We start from the raw sequence: 24,701 nt of genomic DNA, 5'->3' as shown, positions 1-24,701 counted from the left end.
ATGCTACATACTCACTTCCTTCTTCCCATTCACTGACTACGTTGTTTGAATGACACAAAAATGCTAGATAAAAAAGAGAAGTGAAAGTATAACCCACTCGCAAACCTGGTTAAGAAATATTGGCTAAAAGACGAGGGTGCTCTTTCCTCCATGTTTTCCAACAGGAGCTGTTGATGGCAATGGTAGAATAGCTGTGTGCCAAGCGCTTACTCGTACATGTTTTGGCTACAGAGTCATGTCCAGCGGCATCTTTTGCTCTGGTAGTCTTCCGGCTCAGAATAGCAGCTATCGTAGTCGCTGCTGGGGGGAGTGGGAGGGCAGCGGCAGGTGCACGGCTGAGCCGGCGCTGAGAGCAGACAGGGGCACCGGTACGGGACCGTGTCAGGGAAGGGACCGGGACTGGGGCAGGGGCTGGGGGAGGAACAGGCACTGAGGGTGGACGCCGGACTGGGGACGGGGCTGGGGCCGGGGCCGGGGCTGGGGCTGGAAGGCAGGCTCATCTCCTCTGGGAAGTCCTCAGGGGCGTCCGCAGGCTGCTCCGAGTCGTCGGGGCTGCTGTCCAGGGTGAAGACCCAGCCTAGCTGCGTGTGGAGGAGGGTGTGCAGGCCCGGCGGCAGCTCCAGGACGTCCAGCACGTCCGGGCAGCGGGGCAACGCCTGGCGGAGCCGGGCGCAGCAGAGGTACTGCAGGGAGGTGGGGGTATAGCAGGCACGGATCACCTTCATGCTGCTCTTGGCTGCTGTGGAGCACACCATGGGGTAGAGCTTCTTGTTCTGCAGCCTGGTGGCAGCAACACCTGATGAGTGGAGGAGGTGATGGGACAGAGTAAAAATATTGTTGATGAGGAAAAGACACTTGGCAGTCGTTACTAAAACGTTTTGTGCAGCTAAACAGACCGGATTGAATCTCATGGAAAAACACTCACCGATGCAGTGCCGATTCTTGTAGAAGGTCAAGGTACCGTGCCAGGTGTCCAGGTGAACTCCTATGATGGAGCCTTGGCCAAACCGGGAGGAGAACTTCACCTTGTCCCCTTTGTGCTGGAAGAGACCTTCAAATAGATACAGAGTTGAAAAATACAAGAATAAGGATTTTTCTTGAATTACTGATTATCAAGGTCAAACGTCTCTGTCCAGTTTCATAGGTTCCTCTGGTAAGTCCATATGGAGCCAGAACAGTGACTTTAGTATTTGGCAGTTAACAGAAAAAAGTTGGCATTGTATTTGGAATTGAAAAAGAATTGGCATTGAAAAACAGGACACTGGCATTGAAAACAAAAATTGAACTGAAAAAAAAACAAAAAAACATCGGCATCGAAAATCTTTCATTGAAAATAGTATTTATTGGAATTGAAAACAAATCTATGGAAAAATAAAACATTGGCATAAAAATGAATTGAATGTAACACACTTTCAATTTTTTTGACCATGCACTAAAAATCTTTTTTTCTTTTTTGTTCAAAGTTTTTTCAATGACAGTTTCCTTGGCACTCTTTTGGCGTTGAGGGGAGGGGTTTTCAGTGGAGGGGGAGGGGCTTGATTTGCATCTAATCTACATATTTGGGAGAATGCTGGCTACCAGAAACTGAAGAGAAGAAGAAGAAAGCTGGTGTTCTTGTTTGGGGAAGAAACAAGCCCGGCCAGCAGTGACTTTTTCAACTCAGCTCTCAGCTGGGCCGGTCGGTAGAGGCATCGGAGTTTGTCCTGTGACTGTTATCGGCCTGGAGGCTACGAGAGAGAGCGCAGCCTCACTGCTCGACCGGTGGAGCGGGCTTCAGGGAGAGCAAACAGATGCAGCTCTGATGCATCTACCGACCGGTCCAGGTCAGGCTTGTTTCTCAGTCAACTTCCAGTCAGTTATTGGTAGTCAGCATTCTTCCTAAAATATGCAGATTAGATGCAAATCACACTCCTCGTCACACTGAAAACCTCTCCCCTCAACACCAAAAGCGTGCCAAGGAAACCGTTATTGAAAAAAAAAAAACTTTGTACGAAAAGATTATTGAGTGCATGGTTTTTTCAGTTAAATTTTTGTTTTCAATGCCAATGTCCTGTTTTTCAAGGCCATTTTTTTTTCAATTCCAAATACAATGCCAATTTTTTTTCTTTCAGTGCCAAATACTAAAGTCACTGTTCTGGTTCCATAAGTCCAGGTCTATTTTAATCACTGCACTCTAACCTGTGTAGGAGAGCCCCCAGCTGTCCTCATCGTGGCCCAGCAGGCTGCAGAAACTGTGTTTGAACTTCTCCAGGTTCACCTCCAAAGTTCCAATGCCCACCATCTACACCGGTCAGTACCAACCCACAGTGAAAACAGGACCCAAAATGTACAGGTTAACAAAAGCTCAGAAAAGAACAACAGTAGTTCTGTTTGAAATGATCCTCAACATCCATCAGTTATAACTGAGTTTCAACTGACTTTCAAGCCTAGTTCAGTTTTAGAGCCATACTATAATAGCTCCATACTGTTCAAGCTGACTGCCACCCACCATGTCAGTCCCATAGACGGGAGAGGTCATCTTGATTTCCCAGAAGTGTTGGCCCTCTGCGAGCTCCTTGGTGCCGCGGATGGCAGCCGTGCCGCAGCTGTAGTCCGAGTGAAAGCTCACCTTCCTGTTGTCAGAGCTCAGGAAGGCTCCGGCGGACATGCAGTGTTCGTCCCACACCCAGTCAAATCCTAAAACACACCAGACATGAACAGCTGTACTGACTGGATACCTAAAACTTAATTCTTGTTCACCTCTGACAAGATTTTCGCCCCTGTTTGTTTGTTTTTTGTTTGTCTGTCTGTAAGCAGGATATCTCAAATATTTATTGGATTTCCATGAAATTTGGTGTACAGATAGGTCTTGTGCCAAGGGACAATTTATTAGATTTTGGTGGTGATCTGGGATTTCTGCCATTAGTTAATTATCATTATTTAGCCATTATATAGGTTTTTTAGCCATAACTATGAAACTAACAGACATAGAGACTATATTCCAAATCCTATGGGAATGTTTGCAGGGTGAAGAAATCAATGTAACTTAAATTTGAAGTGATGGGAATGATGTCTTTGGGTATAACAGCAAGTTGTAGAATTGGTGCATTGGCAGAGGTTTGGGCTCTCTGAGTGCCTTCTAGTTCTGTGCTTATTTCTGTGATCTACGATGAATGTGGAGCAGATATTGCTCAATATTTGGTTACATCCTACCAAATGCCAATTATAAATGTAGCTATGTATAATATACTTTCATAATATTGTCATGGATAATAAGCCTAGAGATACATCAAGAGAAGTTGTTACACTAGTCCGCCCACCTGCATTACTGTACTAGTGTCAATATGGTGTACCAAGCTAAACGCCCTAGATCACTGTGTTCATCAGCCTTTCTCACCCTGGTCCTCCTCCCCACAGAGGCAGTCACTGATGGGACTGAAGCCCAGCAGGCCGACCCCGGGGCTGGGCTCCTCCTGGGGGTCACACTGGCAGAAAGACTCCCCCATCACAGGTCCTGTGCTGGGCCTGGACACCACCTCAGCCACAGCCTGGGAACTGGCCAGGAAATCCACCTCAGAGTCCAAATCGCTGATCTGGTTGACACAAACAGTACAGACAGCGTCATGTAAGTCCAGAGACGTGGCCATGGTCCAATTTGGCTTGGAGGCAGGGGAAGGAATTGGATCCGGTGGAAGTTGAAGTCTTCTCAATTCCACGGGCAGCTGTGATACTTTTTGTAAAGAATAACTCTTTCTTAGCAGCAAAGAAGACTGACCTAACGGAGTGACAGTTTGGCAAGCCTGGACAGGGAAAGTTCAAATGCAGATATTAACTTTTACTCAAAACTTCCAGACTGTTCCTGTTGCCTCCACCATCCAGCAATCTAGTTGTGCTCTAACCACACACCCTACACTCTAACCAGCACAACTGTGACTGTCATCACCTATATGACATGCTCAAAAGACCCAACGAGATGGCCTTTTCCCCTAAAAGCTGTCCATGACTCCTATTGGTGAGACAAGCCATGTGTGCCAGCAGGTAAAAATAGACCCTGTCCAAAAATACAGAGCCCCCTATCCACGTCTTAGACACAGCCATTTTGAGACGGGGGACAATCCCAGTGGAAAACTACTGGTTGACTCGAGAATTGAAGTTACCTTTCCTTCTCTTTCACTGCCTCACCAGTTTTGATGACTGCACTGAAGTACTGGATACATCTACTCTTTATTTCACCAGCAACTACTCAACATCATGTAAGTGTCTCTTGTAAGTGTCTCTTTCTTAAAACATTCCCAATATGCACCTCTTCAGCATTTCCTATAACACCCACTCCCTTTTTTTTCCTTCCGCTCATTTTAAAAGTCTCTCTTTTCCTTTATACTCAATGCTTTTCTCCAATCCCCTTATAATCATTCTCTTTTTTTTGCTCTGTCCCACACACCCCGATGTCTCCTGGGCTCCTTCTCACCTGTGTTGTCGTCTGGCCCTCCCACTCCTCTCTCTCAGAAGCCTGGATCCCTGCCATGGCATCTGTCTCCTGCCGTGTCTCGATCCAAGCCAAAAGCCAAGCCCGGCCGTTCCTGCCCCTCCTCAGCATGGTCGCTCTGTGGACAGCAGAGCCAGCACCTCATGACCAGCTGCTATGTGTCATATACTTTTCATATATGTAAAGTAAGTGGTGTTTTGAGCTGTTTGTTCACAGTTTATTTATTAACCCGAAGCAGGCTAAATTCAAAGGAGGGAGCTAGAAATACTTCCTATTTCAGCTTACAGTACAATACAGTATATAGACTATAGGCTGAATATAAACATTTCATTTCAAAATGAGAAATCCACAAAATGAAAAAAATTGACACATACATACATACTTAATAAAGCATTGCTAGTATGAAAGTAAAGCACACATTGTGTTACTAGTTATATAGTTATGTGTCATCCTAAGATGTTTGCTTACAGAAATTGTTACATTTTTGAAGATGGAAACATTGACTGATGAATTTGTGGTTCCAAGCTTTTTCAAAAATTGATAAACATTTGGGATGAAACTCCTCACATGTTCAGCCCATCTTGTGCAGCTGTGTAGAGACAGTGTGAGCTGCCGTTCACATCGTGTCTCTCAAATGTCTTACAAATTTGTGAGCATGCTATGACAGAATATGTGAGAATCGGGTCTTTGTAAACAAGCTCTTGGCAATGTCTTATTTAGCTCATTTTGTTAATAAGAAGCTTTCATTATGTAAAAGCAGCTTAACTAAGATCAACTTTGTATTCACTAACCTTTGTCTTTCCCCATCACCTGTTACCAGTTAATAGGAAACTGCACAAATATCCTTTAGTGGAAACATTTGTAGACACCTAGATACTGATCTTTGTGTGCAAGCTAGCCTAGTTCTATCTGTCCCAGATGCCACTGTTGGCAGCAGGAAGTGTTTCCATGCACTTGTTCAACCTTTAAACCTTCTGCCTTCTGCTTTGCCACTCTGGCAGGACGTCTGCTAGCTAGCTTCAACAGCAGATAAACACAGATAAGGTCACTTGACCCAGTGACTACAATGTCTACCAATCGTAAGCATTTCATATCCTTACATTTACATACATCACTCCTCCTTTAACAGTGACCTCAAGCCCCCTGCCACAGAAATATCTCAGTCTTGGCAATGTCATTGATTTTGGAAGAAAGGTTTGTATTTAACTCTGAGAATGGCAGTGGATGGATGAATTGTGGAAAAAAATAAACAGGCTTCTGATATGATTTTATCTTCCACTTTCAAACATTATAATGATAGTTATTTGAAGACTTGAGAAAATTTTGAAGTCACAATTTTGTTCCATCATGACACAGTGAACAGCTACAGACCAAATGGTGATCACAGAATTCATAGGATCTTCAGTGTTCATTTGGTCAGTGGGAGTCAGTAATTTTATTTTTACTTAGGTATGTTTTGACTGAAGTATTGCACTTTGTTACATGTTAAATTGCATCCATTACAACGCACATATTTTGTAGTCTCTCCATAAGCATTGCATCAGAAACTATCCAGTTGTAAATTGCATCTGCATCTAACACTGCATGTGCAACATCAACAGTGTTTTTAAAGAGTAAACAATCACTGTTGATGATGCAATTGCACTTTACTTAGTTTACTTAGTTTTTTTTATTTTCTTAGTATAGAACCTCATTTGAACCTTTTGTCCTTTTGCCTTTTTTTGCGTTGTATGGGAAAGATCATGTAACCATGTGGTTTTTGAATGAGCTACTTCGTACTTTTACTTAAGTAGATTTTTACACCCGTAATTTTACCGATACTTTAGTAAGGTTTCAGCAAAGTAACAGTATTTAGTTGGACATTATGGATATTTTGATCATCTTTCCACCTCCTGCCCTTTATGACTTGTGAAGCAAGTACTTCCAAACTCATTCACTCAAAGCAGCATCTGACTATTACGTCAACTTTTTAATTGTATCAGTGCTGTGCCGTTCAGCACTCTAACCATCACAGCTGATTCCCTGGATTTCAATGTTTTGTTTTGCTGATAAGTTCCTAACTGGTTAAGCATTCATTAGGATTTATGATGCAGTGTATGCCAACCTGGTAGCATGTCTGTTAATGCCACCAGTGAACAGAGCAGCTGGTGCCTGCTTTACAAGCAGGTGCAGGAGATAACTGCAGTATAGATTAATTAGTCTGGAGCTAGTCTCACTTTAATTGGGCCTTACCCTACATACTGTAATGACATCATCTGGACAACTCATCCAGGACAGACTATCACTGGCAATCATTGTTCTGATGGCCATGACGTGAATGCAGTGCAGTGGGACTGTGACAGAGACGTGAATGAGCTTTGTCTTTCAGTGTCAAATATAGAGACATTTTCTGTTGTAAAATCAAATCACTGTCCCTAAACTGCCCAGACCTTCCATTCAAATGCACCAGGTCTGATACACCAGGGTTTCCTCACTACTTTCCTAGTGTAGGCTACTGTGCATCCAAAATGCATTGGATGTGAAAAGAATAGCAACTGCTCTTTCCAGAAAATCTGTATTTACTGTACAAGTGAATACAGGGAGACTAGCTATCCTTGTCCCATACCTTCCTCCTTCCTTCTGCCATCAGCATGCCCCTTATCTTGAAGTTTAAAAAAGCCCTTCTCTCTCTCCATAGCTCTTATTTCACTTTCCAAGCATTTCTCTCTTGCATGATCATTTTATGGTCACAGGAATATTTTGTTACATTTATTGTCACTTCCCCTTGCACTCATTGCTATTGTTTGCGTGTAATCTTTGTGATCTAGGAATCTTATTCTGCTGTTGCACTCATTTTAAGTCATTCTAGATAAGACCATAACATTTCAATGCAAATTATGTAAAGTAAATGTCCCACTATAGTTGACATATTGTCCAAATTCTGGATTCATTTTGAATATATATTAGGAAATACCATCAGAGGCACAATTTAACTCAGACAGTCTCTTTAGTTTGTGATTGCTTGATCATAAATATCAGTCACATACAGCTGCAGTCCAGGCTCGGTTATGCTCTTACCTTATAGTAGTCCTCTTATGCACTGTCTTGCAATGGCTCATTTCAGTGCCGGTGTGCCTCTATATCCGACTGTGCGACAGGTGCAGTTTGCTCTCTGTCCCACTTCTCAGCGAGCCAGACGTAAACATTACTGCTCCACGCCCTCGTCTTGTGCTGATTGGGTAAGACTATCTCGGGGAGGAGTTTATTTAAATTTGATTGCTTACCAAGTAGGGTAACAATCAATGGGATAGTAAGATAACTGTGGCCTTTGTGCAAATGATGTGGAAGTATTGTGTATGGTCTGCTGACTAGATAAAACATGCACGGGAATCCCTGTTACATTCTCAAGAGTTTTTAGACAAAAAAAGATCGTAACACAGAGTTTATCATATATTCACCAGGTCTAAAATATAGATGATCTATTCTGCCAAAGAGTCATCTTTTGATAATCCAAGGATTTGATTTAACCATAATTTACTATCTTTTAAAAGTATCATGATTTGATTTATTTTTTGGCTGTCATTAATTTTCTAAAAGCAGGTGTCACGTCTTTCAAATCGTGGATAACGTTTATCAAGACAGACGATAGAGACATTTAGGCAAAATAGGTTGATACATTAAGATCTATATCTAGGCTATATATAAAATATACTTGGAGCGAACTGTAGCCTTTAACAGTGTTCTTTGTCATATTTGATAAACAACGACAGTCAAAGACATTTAAATATGTCATATAGACAGAATAGCAGACCACAAAAATCTTGTATTGTTTGTGGTGCGAGCGCTCACCTTGATGAATGCGATATGCGCGCATGTTGTGAAACAACGCACCGACAATCTATTGGTGGCTTTTGCAGAGAGGCGGGGCTTAGATGCAACGCTCACTGTTTGATTGGCTAGGTGCCGCCTGACGACATACGGAAGTAGTTAATTCAACTGCGCGGAGTGAGATACTTGCATGGTGACAGCTCAAAAGCCAAAACATGGAACAAAATAATGGTATGTTGGAAGTACTGGTCAGTCAAGTTCGTCAGACAGATTCGTCTTTGTCTGTAGCTTGTTTCTCTCACCACGAGCTATGTTTACGCACACTGAAAAGTAGCAGTTTAAAGAAATTTCTACTTGTGTCATAACCGTTAGCCAGATAGCTAACTAGCTAGCAGCTGATTACACCGGTACGAAGCTAAGTTTTTAATCTCCTGAGAGCTAGCAAAACTGTTAACATTGCTATAGCTGACCGAAATGTTTTCATATCGTTAAAGAAGTGACTATGTGCGGGGAAAGAAGCTGTCATGAAGTACACAGCATCCAAAATGATATAGCCTACTTGTAATACTGAACTTATGAACTCGGCTGATGAAACGTGACTGCAACGGCCCCTGACCCTGTGTTCAATTTACTTAGTCGGTTCAGATTACCTACTAACGTGCCATTTCTAACATACCATAGCCAGCGTTTATAGAAACATTAGAAATGACCTTTCATGTATGTGCGGCGCTCATATGACTGACCTACTTTTTTGTCTCCCTTTGGTAGAAGATGGAAGCTTGTCCCAGGTCCGACATGTTGTGTTGGTGCTGTCAGGGAAAGGAGGTGTGGGCAAGAGCACCATCACCACAGAACTGGCACTTGCTCTCAGGCATGCTGGCAAGAAGGTGAGCTGAAAGACCGTGTGTGTGTGTGTGTGTGTGTGTGTGTGTGTGTGTGTGTGTGTCTCTTTACCAACCCACTAAGGGGTTGGTAAAGAGACTATAGCTGATATTGACACGTGTACCAATGAACCGATATCCCAATATGTTGTCTCACTTTAAATGCTGTGTTGTTTACTTAATAGTTCATATGTTGGTCACCATTAAGCAATTGCAATTATGTCTGTTCTTAATAGTCCATATTTATAATTTTTGAGCAATATTCCACAAACAAATGAAAATCGTATGACCGCATACGACAGCACAATAACACAGCACATTATGGTCAAAAACTGTGTGGTTCTCCCAGCATGCAACACCTGGCTTCTGTTCCCATGAGCTTATTCAAGTGCACCTGTATCCCAATACTCCGCGCAGTGTTGAAAGTAGAAAATACACAATATATACAAGCAATGAAATGACAAATTCATGCTCCAGCACTCTGTGTCCATCAGGTTGGCATCCTGGACGTTGACCTGTGCGGGCCCAGTATCCCCCGCATGCTGAATGTGGGCCGGAACGATGTGCACCAGTGTGACTCAGGCTGGGTGCCGATCTACACTGACGCCCAGCAGAGCCTTGCCCTCATGTCCATCGGCTTCCTGCTGGAGGACCCAGATGAAGCCGTGATCTGGAGGGGGCCCAAGAAGAATGGTATAGCAGCCTGCTACTAGTACATGGCACTGCTTCGATAAGCCTCACACTTGAAAACAACATCTCTTGGGAGGGGCTGGGCAATTATTCAGTATTGTTGTTTGTCTTTAAAAAGAATCAAATTGTGATATAATAATACTGAGTTGTCGTGATACACAGTTCTGCTGCCTAAACTAATGATAAAAAGCTGTTGCTAATTAAAATCTCTCACAGAATGAGATCTGAAACAAATAGTTTTATCGTAATTTATATCACTGTACAGTCCAATGTGATGAACATCAATTTCATTACTTAATGTGATTTGGCATATGTTTATATATTGATATCAAAATAGTTTCTTAAGATTATTGTGATATAAATTTGTCCATGTCACCCAGTCCTACTCTTGGGTCTGCTTCACAGCTGCAGATCCATCACCACAGACTAAAAATCAATTTCAGTTGAAGAAAATCTTGGACTAATAACTTTGACTGTCACTACAGGCGGCATCTTTAATGACCTCCTGCCTTGGAAGAATGATGAGAATGCTTATACTTCTCCTCTTCTGCCCATCGTCTTCTCTGTCTCTGCGTGTCTTCTCCCTTAGCTTTGATTGGCCAGTTTGTGTCGGACGTAGCATGGGGTGAGCTGGATGTGCTGCTGGTGGACACGCCCCCGGGGACGTCTGACGAGCATCTGTCCGTACTGGAGAACCTGAAGAAACACAGAGTGGATGGAGCCATTCTGGTCACCACACCGCAGGTACACACCAGACTGGACTGGACTAGACTGTGCCTTTGTAGAAATAACATGAGAATATGGATGGGATGAGAGGAAATAAGGAGTGAAACATGATGTAAGCTTTAGCTATTTTGGGTATTTGCTTCTCCAGCGAAACACACGGTCCAGCATTGGTGTTTTGATAGAAGGTGAAAGAGGTAAATGAGGGCAGTGGCTCAGTTGTCTAGTGTCTTGTACAGACAAAACCATGTTTCACTCATATTATGCTGTCTCTTTTCAACACTCTTCCCTGTTGTTGCTGACATTGTCCTACCAAGAAAACTAATAAAATAAAAAATTCCTTCTCTGTGTGGAGGAGACTTTGAGAGTGAACCCAAGGCTTGATTCATCAGCGACAAAAATAAGGCAATAAAAATGTATAACTTAGGAAATTAATTCCATAATGTCTGAATTGGTATTGGTATCATCCACTAGAAACCTCTGTAAAATGCCTGCCATTCATAAAAGATTTGGTCTTATCGGTCTTGCTGGTGGCTGTAGGCAGTGTCAACGGGGGATGTGAGGAGAGAGATCACCTTCTGTAAGAAGACGGGCGTACGGATCCTGGGCATCGTAGAAAACATGAGTGGTTTCGTGTGTCCACACTGCTCGGTGAGTAAATATTTACACTAGAGCTACAACGATTAATTGATTAATCGATTAGTTGTCAACTATTAAATTAATCGCCAACTATTTTGATAATCGATTAATCGGTTTGAGTAATTTTTAAATTTAAATGTGAATATTTTCTGGTTTCTTTACTCCTCTATGACAGTAAACTGAATATCTTTGGGTTGTGGACAAAACAAGACATTTGAGGACGTCATCTTGGGCTTTGGGAAACACTGATCGACATTTTTCACCATTTTCTGACATTTCATAGACCAAACAACTAATCGATTAATCGAGAAAATAATCAACAGATTAATCGTCAATGAAAATAATCATTAGTTGCAGCCCTAATTTACACACATACACACACTCTAGTTTGGACAATTCGAACATGGAATACAAATGCTTCCCAATTAAGTTGAAGATACATCTATGTATGAGTCATTTATCTCATCTACAAATGAAGTACCTTAGTGTCTTTCTTTTTAATCAGTTATGTATTTCATTAGACAGTCACTAAAATATTTAAGTGTGTTTTTGTCAAAGCTTGAAGTCAGACAGCACCCATTTTAATAAATACTCTTCCTTTTCAGGAGTGCAGCAACATATTCTCTAAGGGTGGAGGCGAAGAGCTGGCCAAGCTGACAGGATCAGTATTCCTAGGTGAGATCAATAGGACTGGACGAGTTGTAATATCAGCTTTCAGCCACAAGGAGTCACAACACTCCATGAATGTGCGTCACTCTTCATTCACAAGTCATCATTTAGGAGGCATTTTACATCACAGCCTCGCTGCTAAAATGGTCGGTCTAGATTTCAGTGCAGCGGGCTTGTGCTATTTTGGGGGAAGGCATGATACATATTGATCAGTATCACTTGGTCAAACACATAGATCACTGAACACTTTGACTCAACGGTTATCCGCTTTGTGTGTAAATCAATCTGTTGAGTAATGAGGCAGCTAATTCAGATTGCCCCCTGGCAATGGGAAGCCAGCTTTGACTGACGATGCTGCACAGTCTTTATCCAGCAGTAGAGACTGGACTGTGTGGTACAGTAGTCTTGTTGGAAGGGTTTTACTGTATTTGATAAGTCAGTGCCTCAGTGCAGATCACCCATTTAATCTTCACTAATGATCACCGTTAATGAGTTGTTTGCTTAAGAGTGCTACTTTCAGAAATAGGCCATAGGTAGCTGTGACTCATTTCTCAATGACACATCAGTTGTGATATAGAGGAAACTACAATGCTGTTATCAATCGGTATATAGGTAGGGGTCAATTGTCAATATTGTGTGTCTGTCTTCTTTATCTCAGGTTCTGTGCCCTTGGATCCGCTGCTCACCACCAGTATAGAGAAGGGTCAAGACTTCATCCAGTCGTTTCCCGACAGCGCCACCTTCAGCGCCATCAGCAGCATTTGTCAGACTCTGCTCACCAGCCTACAAACAGACTGATCAATGGATTTCTTTGCTCACAATTGCGTCTTACACGGACACAAAGTCACCATGAAACATATTATGCAGAAATATTAGCTGTCACGCACACATGAAGATTTCTAAGTTAATGCTTTTGTTCTTCTGGACTGCTAAACATATTTAAGATAAAAAATGACACATTCTCTAACATCCTTTTTATAGTTGATGTAATTATTCAAAATCAGTATTTGTAGTCAGGCCTTGTATGTACAGCCATTTTTTTTTCAGCAGAAGAGTGCTGCAGATGTCTTTGATAACAGAAAAGGTGTTAGCCACTGTGTGAAGAACAGCATTTTCACCTCGGTGAGAAAAAAGGAAGACTGTGAATACAGCAGAGCAGGATGCAACATCTCAAAGCAGTCAGTTTGAATTTTACAGGAAATTGTGCCTTGTTATAAAATACTTTCTAAATCACATTGTATTTACAATACTGAAAATTCATTTGTTCAAGTGAAATTTGCAATGCTGAAAATGTGTTTTTCTGTGTTGGGAAGCAAGGCAAATCTAAGTTGGAATCTCCTTTAATTCGATTGTGAAAACATTCATGTCGACACTACAGCAGAATAACTTGAATATCAGTGGCAATACAGGATTTTAGATTGGCGCTTCAGTAAATGCGTCAGCAGCACTTCCATTTTCAGAAAACATACTCCAGATCAAATTCGACCAGTCTTGAAAAAAACTAGGCCAAACTTGAATACTAATCTCAGTGGGTCCCTGCTGCATGCTACAACCAATACCATGTTTGTATAGTTTCGTGGCATTTCATTAAACTTTCAGTTTCATTTTGCAGTGGAACAGAATCAGATGTCAGAAATAAAGACGACCATGCAAGGTGCTTTTGATCTGGATTAAATATTCTGAAAAGTGGCCTGGCTCTTCAGCTTCATATCCAACAGCAACAAAACACTGAACTCCATGCAGGTTTTTAATGGTCGGGATGTGGAGGAGATGGAGTACAGCCACAGATGAGGGGAAAGGGGTGAATAAGTAGGAAAGGAGATGAAATTTGGAAATTACACTTGTGAGACCCAACACTGGGCACACACACCTTTAATGCAATCAAACAGCGGTACTACAGGAAAAACATTGAAGTGTCTGAGAATGTTTGCGTAATGATTAGAATACACAGTACACACAAAACTCCCACTCCACCAGCCACATACTAAAGGCAATCTTAATTTTTAAACCAAGAAATACATCCAGAGGAATTCCAACCACTTATCACAATTAACCCACAGTGCATTAAATCTATCTATATAGATATTTATGTCTGTATATATATTTATATATATATATATATCCTGGGGAATTAGACTTTTGCTCCATTGAAACAGTTTAATGAACAATTTCTTATAAATAAAATCAGTGGAAAACAAAACAAAAAAAAAGCTAAGTCCATACATTTTTTTTTACAAATAGATCCTCAACATTAATGCAGAAATTGTGTCGACTCCCAAATCAATGTGGGAGGAGAAAAAGCAGTGGGGCCCTTTGGTCAGCTCTCTAAGACCAGAGACCAAGCTACCTCAGCTGGCCTGAAGGCCTGAAATAAGTGGAGGGAAAAAAGGAATCTTCATCATACAATTGTTTTTAAAACACACACACAGGACAGACAAATCACTACATTGCGCATTTACAAGTTGACTATCAAATTGGGACGACTGTACACATTGTAGAGATAAGACCATATTTATGGAGCCATTTTTATTAATTTTTTCCCCACCTTCACTTTCATCTTTTTTGTGGCAGAAATTTTACAATTTTTTCCCATTTTACACTTTTTCTCCAGCAGCAACATAAAGGACAGATCTTGTAGTGGACATGTTTGGGTGTTTATTTCGTGGAGAGAATGAGGGCAACGATGAGCCCGTAGAGACCCAGGACCTCAGCGAAAATCAAGATAAGAATCATGCCCACAAAGAGCCGGGGCTGTTGAGCTGTGCCCCGCACGCCTGCGTCTCCCACAATGCCAATTGCAAAGCCTGCTGCCAGCCCGCTCAGGCCCACACTCAGCCCAGCTCCCAGGTGGAGGAAACTCCTAAACACACAGAGACAGAGAGGTTACTCAACAGGGTCCACTGTCAGGCATCCCCCCCCTGCCCAAAGAGCACTGCTCCTACACAGGAAACTCAGAAGAAAGTGTGTTACAGAAACCCTTGAATATGCATGTCTAACAGGTGCAGACAATGGCTGCAATGTATACATACATTAAGTTGTGTTTGACTTTCTACGCCTCAGTGAAGCAAATGGCAAAATACCCTGGGGGAAATCTATCGACAAACTTTGAGCGCAACCTCTGAATGTTCTCCATGGAGCAGTTGTATCCTGTCATTTTTAATTCTGTAGTTCTTCCTGACATGAGGGGAATCCATGTTTTCTCAGGCTAAAAAAAATGCACACTTTTAAAGCAGGATGGAGACAGTAGTTTTATTTAATTACTACCGCTAGAATATTTTACAGTGTCACATTACTGATTAAATGGTCTCCAATTTCAAGCCTTTATACCTTGTTACATGACAATGCTTGGCAAGTAATTGTAAACAAATAGGTGAAGACAAGTCAAGTAAGGGAGTAAGTTGCTGCCACTAACTCTGTATTTGAGCTGCCTGATTATGGGTAAAATTATAATTTTGCTAGATATTGTGATCATGATTATTAATCATGGTTAGTCTTGATTTGAGGAACAAATTATTTTACTGCACTTTAGGCATCATGTGCACCTCTATTACAAGCTGTGTTGAATAGAATGGTAAGAACAGATATCACAGCAATTCTGTAGGCCTATATGTTGCGATATGTGTCTAAATACGCCCCAATTTAAGAGGAACTTGAGGTCAAACAGACAATCACTTGTGACCATCCATTTTTCCCCTCCCAAGGTCATGCTTGTGAGCGACTGAGTGCAGTGTAGAAAGCTGCTGATCAGGCCTAACAAGAACATGGCCGTTTCACTACTGCAACTGTGGCTTTTCTAACAAACTCTCCTTTGGAATACAAACCTTTCCCCAGTAGCAATAGGGATTATCATGTGGTCTATGCTTACTAGAAATGGAAGAGGAAATGAAAACAAATCACGTCTACAAAACCATGACTGAAAGCACTGTTGGTCAATGGAACTCACTTGTAAAGGGTGACCGTCTCTGAGATGTTGTTGGCAATCAGCACTGCTACTACCAGGCCGTAGATGGCTATGATACCCGCCATGACGACGGGGATGATTGACTTCATGATGAGCTCCGGCCTCATCACAGACATGGCAGCGATCCCCGTACCACTCTTAGCTGTGCCATAGGCGGCTCCCAAGGCTGATGGGGATGAGAGAGAGAGGCAGGGTTAGTTAAAAGAGCAGGAAAGCACATCCTTTCAGTACATAAAGTACAATCCGAGGTAGAGAAGCTGGTGCAATGATATGATTACAGCAAAAAGAAGATACCAGGCTAGCTAGGTTGCCGATAGAAACCAGAGGACACAGTTAAGTAATGAAGAGGGAAGTGAAACAGGAGGTGGAGCAACTATAAGGCAAATCTCACAGTTTCTGTTCCCTTTACAAATCAAATGGCTCCATTTGGGGAACTCTGCCGGTGTTCAAAGGGGAAAAACAGATCACGTTCTTTCCCCAGAAATACCCAGATACTACATGACCAGCTAGCCACCCTTGTGTTTCTGAGACTAAAAATATCTGCTTTGTAGTCACAGTTTGCGTCTCATCTCCTCGACCTCTGCTTCAGCCCTTGGAGTATCAGAATTAACTCTTTTATGGCTTCAATTGGGCAGTGTTTTTAAACAAAAGGCAGACAACGTCCGACTATGCCAGAGAGCTGCAGTGTTGTAAATCACTCCTCTGAACGAAAAGGCCTTGTTAGGCTTTAGCAAACAGGAGGCTGGTGACGTCATGAGAGCAGCAGGATGCCACATCTCCAGAGACCGCATCAGCACAGGATGGGTACCAGGGGGACCAGCAGTACACACTCATGCAACATCTGCTGTGCGTTATCGCCACATCCTCTAGCTAGCATCCTGGTAATGTAACAGAGAGGAGAGCAGAGCGCTCTGTCAGCATGTTAGTGGCAAGCTCGTGACGCTGGGGAGAACTGCATCGTGCCACCTACGTCACACACGACCAGGAATGACTGCAGGAGGAGAGTAGGGCAGAGAAATCTGTGCTCGGTTGTGGAATAGCAAATTAATATTGGCACTGCTCTGAAAGTCAAAACCCAGCAATGGCAAATATTTTCCTAATGCTTGGTAAAAAGGAGCTGATGGTTTCACATTTATAATGGGTTTGGAAAACACAGCAACAGCACTATGACCATCCATTGAGGACTGGTTATAATTCGGTTGAACAACAAAGAGAATTTAATGGCTGCCAGGTCAGAATAGAGAACAAGAGTCTCTAGCAATATCGGACAGAGCCTGTCAAGAGCAGGGAAGCGTGTCATGAATCAGAGGCAGGCTGGTTTGACGAGTTTCCCCCACGTCAGCTCTGTGTGTGTGTGTGAGGATGTGAGCATGCTCAGTTCCTCACCCACAGCGGGAGCACAGTAAAACGACAGCTCTGTGAGATGGCACTGACCAAGGCAGAGCATCTATTTTACTCGCCCATGCCTGCTTATGCACTTAAGATCCAAGCTCCTCTTGATCTTCATCTTAGCTGCAGCACATGCTGGTTTAGGTTAGATTACACCATTTTGGAGAATGTTAGCATTGATGGTTTCACTATAATTTTGGTTGTACTCACACCATCTGGCAGTATTTTTATTAGTTATTTAAATGTGATTAATCCTAGAACAGGAAAATATATCAGGACAGCACAAAACATCTCACGTTTCATTTCTGCACAAGCTAAAAATAGCCATCCTTCCTCAACTTCAAATGAAAGGATTTGTATTGCAGTGAGACTGAGTAGGAAGCTCGTGTGATTCCCTGTATCAGCTGAAAAAGCTACAAGAAAGTTCGATTGAAATTCCAAATTTGCCTTCATTTACCCTCTTGCAACACTTTCCTTGTATGTGATGTGTGAACAGATTTGTCAAAATGGCCTCATGACAGCCAGTAAGTCTTATGTAACCTGGTGAAACATCAACCATCTTTAGAGGAAATGCAGGAAAATTCCAACCAATATACTTTGAGTAAAATGTATTATTCCGACATTGTGCAAGTCATATGACCTGTGCAAGGAAAAGGATCTGGCACCTCATCTGTTGTGCTTCCCTCTCCATTGCAAGACACACATTAATGACATTGACTTCATCTGAAATTTTAAGTATACTGTCTTGGGAGACGGCCCTTTGCATACAGCCTGAGGTGGCCTTGTGTTCTTTCCTCATTTCTTGGGACAATGTGTGTTGAAGTAGCCTTGAGGTAGTGCCAGTTAACTCCGAGCCTAGCTGTGAGGCTTTCTGGCAGATGGCTGTAGAGGAAGGCTGGTGGGCCAATCCTCAAATGTGCACATGGCAGCCAGCCACCTCCCCAACTACTTACATTCACTTATTTATCACCAGTCTGATGCAATCAATTCAAGGTTAAATCACTCCGGCCCGTCTAAGGAGCTTGCCCCAGAGTACAATTGGCCCCCGTCTACACAGACCTTACTGACTGCATGGAGCGAAATGCCTTACTAAACAGGGCATCTCCAACACAAAGTATCTACTACATCACCACAAACATACTGTTTTGCATACCACAACTATATGAGGAAGGACATGGAACAAACTTCTGCAGTGTAAGATAATGACTCGCTCTGATGGTGCAGCCAAATCAAGAATTTTTTCACAACATCCTTGTTTTGCTTCTTCTTAAAACAATCGTTAGGGCAATATTCTAGAAACACATAAGCATTCCTCACAACAGCTGTTCCTCTTAGCCATTTAGCCATCCATCCCTAAACCAGTCAAACCATAGTTACCAACAGTAACTTTATCCTCCGACTCCATCCATCCTCAGTAAGCTTCACTGAGGCGTGACGTCTGCAGGTTGGTAGAAAAACAGCAGAGTCCTCAAATGCTGCCATTCTGCTCTGATGATTACAGGTCTGATGTGTTGCAGGGCTGCTGCTGCGGTGGTGTGGAGGCACAACCCCTGGGTTTTAATCCTAATCCCCTCAGCTTAGGTAAAGAGCTTTCATTCCGTTCCTTTTTTCTCCCCCCAGAATATTTATTTGATGTATGGGATGCCCTGGTGACGTCTTGCAGCGTCAGATCGGGAGCTGCCCCTTGCTAGGGATGAACTAGCATGCAAAACGCCCACGCAAGCAGCAACGGATTGGTCTACTCCGGGAATAGTAGGTGAATGTGTGGCATTAGTTTTAATAGGAACCAATGACAGCAGTGGGAAGGTTTTAGTTCTTCACAATGCTTTCCTGTCTTAGAAAAAACAGTCCGCTGGCTGTAAGCTACACTCTGTAAAACTGCAAAGATATGAGCCTGGGTGTAGAAATTACAGGACGCATTGACCAATCTACTGCACCTGTGTATCACAAGTTGAGGGACCGTCTGGAGCATATGGACTGCTGTCACTAATTAAGACTGCTTCATTGAAGTATCCCTGAAGTGTGTGCGCATGTGTGACAGAAGGAGAGAGACAGAGAGAATCTGAATGGGCCAAAAGGTCAAGCAATAAAAGTACTATTCATTTAAATGATGACTAAGCAGAAAGAGTTATTTGGTGGAAAATTTTGTGGGTTGGTATCGTGTTGCACTTTGCAGACAATACATGCCTGCATTTTCACAGGAAATAGGAACATGCACAAAATGCATAGCAAGGATGTAATTTGGGCCGACTTGTTCAGACCGTAAGAAATGCCAGAGAGTTTTAATATTGCTAAAGCTGTATGATAAACACGAATGCTTAAACGTGCTTCAATTCTTGATAGCCCCACTTTGAGCAGATTCGTCCTCACAACTAAACCCTTAAAATTTGACAGCTTGATTTTTCTCTAGCCACAGTTGTGGATCAGTAGGACCTAGGTTCTGAGGCAACACCCTTTACTCCAAATTGCAAAAAAAATGGTCTGTTACATTAACCTAGACAGCAATGAAAGGATTGGAGAAGCAGACAGCAGCAGATTGGATCAGAGCCACGATGGGAATGGGGTTACCCTTCCCACAGATGCTGAAGCCTGGTCAGTGACACCTGTACCGAGCTAAGCATCACTGGAAGCAGCTCGCACAATAGGACAGCAAACACCAGACTACGAATACAATGAAAGCCTCACCTGATGATGGGAGGATCTGTTCCAGAAAAAGTGGCTACCAACAGTTTTTATAGAATACCGATTGACAATTTGCAGCTCTAAGCAAACAAAGGGGAGAGGACACTTGGGCTTGGACTCAAACAGATTCGTGTAGAGTCCTAAAACAAATCAGAATCCTTGGAAAGGTAATTATCTTGGATCACTGCTGTCAGACTGGACTGACTGACTGTAATAAGGAAACAAATCAATTATACATTACAGACCTTTGTGGATCAAGTTGAGCTTTCGACACTAGCAGCATAATCTACAGATCTACAAGTTCTATGGCAAATTAATATGTACACAACTACAGTATATATAGATCATTTTCATGACGGCTTGTGTACACAGCAGTGAGTGACATCAAATGAGAGGAAGCTGCAATTTCCTGTCAGTGACTCTAGAAACACTGTAAGATGTGTCTCTGTCCAGCCGACCACCCCCATCCCTTCTTTGTGCCAGTACCACTACTATCAGATCCCCCCCCTCCCTCCTGGCTAATTCCCCAGCTGTCACTCCTTCACCATCACAGACTAGTCCTACTGCCAGACACAGGGGCCACACACTGCCCTCGCCTATCGCTACCCATTACACCTCAGCTCTGACAAGGAGGTCTGACTCTCGCCTCCAGCTTACATGCATGCTGCCCGTTGTTCCGGGCATTAGGAGAAAATGTGTATTTCTACAAAATCAGAACTTCCCTTGTCTTAAGGGGAATTTCTCTTTTTTCTGAGATTCTAAAACAATGCCAAGGCAATCAGTTCTCACGTCTTTAGTCCCTGGTAAGGAGTGTAAAAGTGCCTGTCACTAGCTTTGAGGAGGTTTTAAATGGCAAAATGACAAAAAATGCGCTAAGAAAAAAAACATTAAGAGATTGCCGTCATCCCTAAATTAGATGGCCATGTCTATGTATGCATGTGTGACAAGCCAGAATAGAAGGTGGGGGTAGCATCCTTGGTCACAATTTCAGGTTCTCTATATGAAACACGTAATGCAGCCATACTGAAAGGAAACAACATTGTGTGCTGCATACCCTGGTTCTAAAGATATTTGAGAGGTTGCTACTATGGGTGCATTGGTTGTACATTGTAGCCATTTTCTGTCGACTGGTGTCTGCTATCAATGAAAAGCTATCTGCCACCCACCATCAGAGGACCCAGTAGTGCCAAATGGCCTCAAGCTATTGGCAATAGTATGACATGACAATTAGTAGCTTGTCAATTTGCCACAGGAGTTGCACCCGTCTCCCCAGTCAGCCTAGTCACATGATGGCCTGTGCTGTGATACAAAATACCATGGGCATATCATGTAGCTCTTGTCCTGATTAAAGGAAGACAAATGATGAAGTAGGAAATGGGATATAAAACAGGTATGACCAATTATGAAGTAGGCATGAGGTCAGTTTCAAAGTTCACTTTCTTTGCCACTGGCCAACTTCCTTCCAACACGCCACTGATACGATTGGTGGTGTTAACCACTTGTAGAGTTATTTTGTTGTAAAAATGAACCATATTTCCTGAGCACTGACTTACTGCTACCTTGTTAAAAAAAATAGTTGCAATACACATAACAATTCACAGGATCACTAACCACTTGGCAATTCCAAGTCAGACGCCTCATCATGTGACAATCATGTGATCTTGTGTCATTCCATTGTGCTACAAGGAAGTCACCAGCTGATACTAGCCTCCAATGGATAAATGCTTACGTTGAACAAAAAGCATTGGTATTTGGTACAATATAATAACTCACATGATCTGATATGTTGTCAGGCAGATGAGTTACATGGTAAATGAGTTCGTACATTTAATGCAGACGTGTTACGCCGACGATTCAATTATTAGTAGTCTAGTAGTCTAGTAGTCAGGTCTCCACTGTGAAGCCACATGTGATGACAATAATTTAGGATAAAGGCAAAAGTTATCCCCTACTACCAACTACACTGTTCAGCTCTGCATGCAGGAGTGTCGCATGTTGCAGGAAAAGTGGGGACCGTGCTACGCACCCCAAGTCCACCCCATATATGTGGCAAGCTTGCAGGCCACTAACTATGCATTTACCCTTTAATCATGAGGGACAAATGGCTAACTACATTGAATACATTCTTGACACAATATGTTTTTTGAACATCGCTTTCTATTCTGATCAATTAGTATCATTTCCTGGTCGTTCCTGGTCATTAGCTAACAAACTGCCAAACTAAGCTAACGCTAACTACAAACGTAGTCGACGTTAACGCTAGCTTGCTGGTGTTGACTTAGTCGATAACGTTTACCCTTGAGGCAGATAGGCTACCAACAATAAGTTCAACTGTATACTAGGCATTGCCATGTTAAAATATCCACTGTCCCTACAAAATCTAAAGAAAATGTGCAAAAGCTACCTAGCATTACGGTGACAGCTCGAGATTAGCACAGCGAACTAACGTTAGCTAGGTTAGCGACTGGCTTTTGCCAAGCGAGTTTCAAGAGACGCACCAAGGTTGACAATTCAAAGCAGCCTGTTAAAAAATGACATGGATGCAAAAACGGGTTAGAAACAAACAAACACAGCGACATTTTGTAATTGTCAGTTCAAACGTTAAAGGTGATGTCTGTGAGATAATTACCGCTGAAAACCATAGCCGCAGAGGCACCCATCACTGCGAAGAACGGAGAGTATTCGGGGCTTGTTTCGGACGACATCCTTTCTCACACAATATAAAAAACTAAATATACAAAATGACTACTGATGCGTTAACCCCAAATATCGCACTTCGCTAAACCGATCAAAGGCCACAATCTTGAATTAAAAACGAGTGAACTGAGAGCCGTCTGACCACCTAACTGACAGAGTAAACGGACTAGTCACGATTCTTCTGATAAATACCCGGCGCAGCAGCACAAAATGGCGAAGCGGAAAATATCACCTGACTGGCCATACGGATAAAACCTATCATCGACTGGGTGTAGGGGGGCGCACTAAAAGTAGCTCAGTTAATGATTTACCGCGCCACACAGCGCATATATTAAATTGTAATCACACTTTTAAAAATGCAAATGCCTTTATCCATGCAAGGAAAGTAGTTTATTTTTTCGCTCCTTTTTTTGTTTTTGAAGGTCATCCCCTATCAGGCATCACTTTGGTGTGCTCCGCTGCAGGCTTTCCCTTTGATATCTAGGCATTCACCTCTCCTTCAGAACCAGGGGGATGAAATGATGGGGATGAGCAGGAGGGTGTGGATGCTATTTCAATGCTACTCTAAAGGAATATGGTTTATGTGTTATCCTATCTACCATATCCGTGAAAGTCAAGAGAAACAGCAGCACACAGTTGCTGAATAAATGCATTATTATTCTATTTGCATTATCAGCAGGCATTCTCTAAAGGAATCTCAAAATTGGTAACTTAGACACACCTGTCCAAGTAGTGAAACATTGCATATATTCAAATACATGTCTGCATTTTGCACCAGGACACTACCACGCAGGAGAGGGTGCTTTACAGTAAGCTGTGATATGCAGCAGTGATGTGGAGCGTGAGTGTGAGAGATTTTGAGGTTGTGTGTGGTGGGGGAGGGAATCGAGAATCCCCACTCCACTGTATAGCTCCCAGCAAGTGCAGGCAAAGAGAGGGAGGAGGGGGCCGAGGGAGCTACGGGCAGCATGGGAGTGACGAAGTGTGTGAGTCAGAGAGAGCTTGTGCAGTCCCCCCCTGCCTCCACCTCTCTCCATCCATCCCTCCATCCGCCCCCTCTGCATTGCCTAGTCAGTCAGCACCAGAAAAGGCCCCCTCCCCCCCCTTATCACTGTAAAAGCCCCTTCACTCGTGATGTAATTTATACACCAGCATCACAGGCCGAACTCCCTTTATACCCTTTCCTTGACCAACATCTTACTCCAGCTGCCAAATCCAAGGTTCAGTATCGCATTATGCATCAAAAACAGATCATTTTGAGGCAGGAATGATGTGTGTCAGTGATGCATTGAGAACATAAAGGTCACAACCAAATAGAGATGATTTTCACTTCATTTTCTCTTTTTCTGCTGACTGACTGACTGACTGACTTATTGATTAGGAATCTCTTTACTGTGATGTTTGAGGTGGGTAGGGAGGCAGCCTCTCCACTGAGGCTGGTTTGTTATGATGTTGTAACTGGGATACATATTCAGCAGACATTCACAACCTGTTCATTCAACAAAACACTGTAATATGATAGCCTGTGTATCCACACATTGTACATTCCTGTTTGTTTTGGGTGGATAAACACAAAGATGAGGCGGATGCTCTTGTCATAGAGTGGCACTGATCAATGCATTGTAACAGGAGAGGATAAGGATAGTATACATTTTGAGACTCTGTTTAAGGAACATGGGAAACTGAACAGGGAACTGTGAGAAATTCTCACAAGGGGCATGAATCAAGATATTACTGTCAATTGGTTATGTACAATATAATGCAACTTAAGACAGATTGACAGCTTTCAGACACCTTTCAGTTGTTCTTGTGTTGTAATACTTGAGATACAATCAGAGCAGGATACTACTCCACTGAGAGCTCTACTCTCTCTGAGTAAGATTTGCCCAGGATCTAAATAAAGGAAGTCGCTGAGCTAAGCCACTCTCAGGTTTGGCATTTGTCCCATATGGGCTAGTTTTCAGTGTGTAGCCAAAATCATAACTGCAATCCCTCATTCCTGTTGGCATGAACAAAATCATTTACAGATCAAAATGCTCAGGATATAATCTTGTGCAAATTGAATAGATTTAATCCTGCATGAATGGTGATTGTATTT

The 24,701-nt window shown here is 42.6% G+C and overlaps 3 protein-coding genes across 4 annotated transcripts; 1 reads left to right on the top strand and 2 right to left on the bottom strand.

The window, feature by feature from the left end:
* Positions 1-233: 233 nt before the first annotated feature.
* On the bottom strand, positions 234-8,464 carry spsb3b (splA/ryanodine receptor domain and SOCS box containing 3b). The gene is made up of 8 exons (XM_071541354.1): positions 8,459-8,464; positions 7,523-7,581; positions 4,448-4,583; positions 3,377-3,572; positions 2,489-2,676; positions 2,179-2,281; positions 926-1,051; positions 234-796 (listed from the first exon to the last, which is right to left on the bottom strand). The coding sequence occupies exons 1-8, from the start codon at positions 8,462-8,464 to the stop codon at positions 234-236; spliced, it is 1,377 nt and encodes a 458-aa protein (XP_071397455.1).
* Positions 8,430-14,084, top strand: nubp2 (nucleotide binding protein 2 (MinD homolog, E. coli)). Of its 2 annotated transcripts, none has more exons than XM_071541356.1 (7): positions 8,430-8,503; positions 9,041-9,159; positions 9,648-9,846; positions 10,433-10,587; positions 11,107-11,217; positions 11,811-11,880; positions 12,533-14,084. In XM_071541356.1, exons 1-7 carry the CDS (start codon positions 8,488-8,490, stop codon positions 12,670-12,672), a joined length of 810 nt encoding a protein of 269 aa, XP_071397457.1. In that variant the 5' UTR covers positions 8,430-8,487; the 3' UTR covers positions 12,673-14,084. The 2 variants fall into 2 exon arrangements, with proteins under 2 accessions (XP_071397457.1, XP_071397458.1); XM_071541357.1 differs by having other exon boundaries at positions 8,488-8,503; positions 9,044-9,159.
* On the bottom strand, positions 13,254-22,796 carry LOC139662649 (V-type proton ATPase 16 kDa proteolipid subunit c). Its single transcript, XM_071541358.1, has 3 exons — positions 22,536-22,796; positions 15,818-16,001; positions 13,254-14,734 (listed from the first exon to the last, which is right to left on the bottom strand). Exons 1-3 carry the CDS (start codon positions 22,609-22,611, stop codon positions 14,530-14,532), a joined length of 465 nt encoding a protein of 154 aa, XP_071397459.1. The 5' UTR covers positions 22,612-22,796; the 3' UTR covers positions 13,254-14,529.
* Positions 22,797-24,701: the final 1,905 nt, after the last annotated feature.

This window comes from Centroberyx affinis, unplaced genomic scaffold (assembly GCF_046629955.1).
Source record: "Centroberyx affinis isolate AG114_WGS23_722 - 3 ecotype Tasmania unplaced genomic scaffold, CSIRO-AGI_Caff_v1 ptg003856l_1, whole genome shotgun sequence".
NCBI classification, from domain to species: domain Eukaryota; kingdom Metazoa; phylum Chordata; class Actinopteri; order Beryciformes; family Berycidae; genus Centroberyx; species Centroberyx affinis.
This window is presented reverse-complemented; position numbering and strand designations above follow the sequence as displayed.

Coding starts and splice junctions, on each gene's coding strand:
- LOC139662649 (XM_071541358.1), bottom strand. CDS start 22,611: ATGTCGTCCGAAACAAGCCCCGAATACTCTCCGTTCTTCGCAGTGATG. Junction 16,002..22,535: donor TGCGGCTATGGTTTTCAGCG/GTAATTATCTCA, acceptor CATCCCCATCAG/CCTTGGGAGCCGCCTATGGC. Junction 14,735..15,817: donor GAGACGGTCACCCTTTACAA/GTGAGTTCCATT, acceptor CTGTGTGTTTAG/GAGTTTCCTCCACCTGGGAG.
- nubp2 (XM_071541356.1), top strand. Junction 9,160..9,647: donor TCAGGCATGCTGGCAAGAAG/GTGAGCTGAAAG, acceptor TGTGTCCATCAG/GTTGGCATCCTGGACGTTGA. Junction 11,218..11,810: donor TCGTGTGTCCACACTGCTCG/GTGAGTAAATAT, acceptor CTTCCTTTTCAG/GAGTGCAGCAACATATTCTC.
- spsb3b (XM_071541354.1), bottom strand. Junction 4,584..7,522: donor CATAAGAGGACTACTATAAG/GTAAGAGCATAA, acceptor TGCTGTCCACAG/AGCGACCATGCTGAGGAGGG. Junction 1,052..2,178: donor CTGGGGGCTCTCCTACACAG/GTTAGAGTGCAG, acceptor ATCTATTTGAAG/GTCTCTTCCAGCACAAAGGG.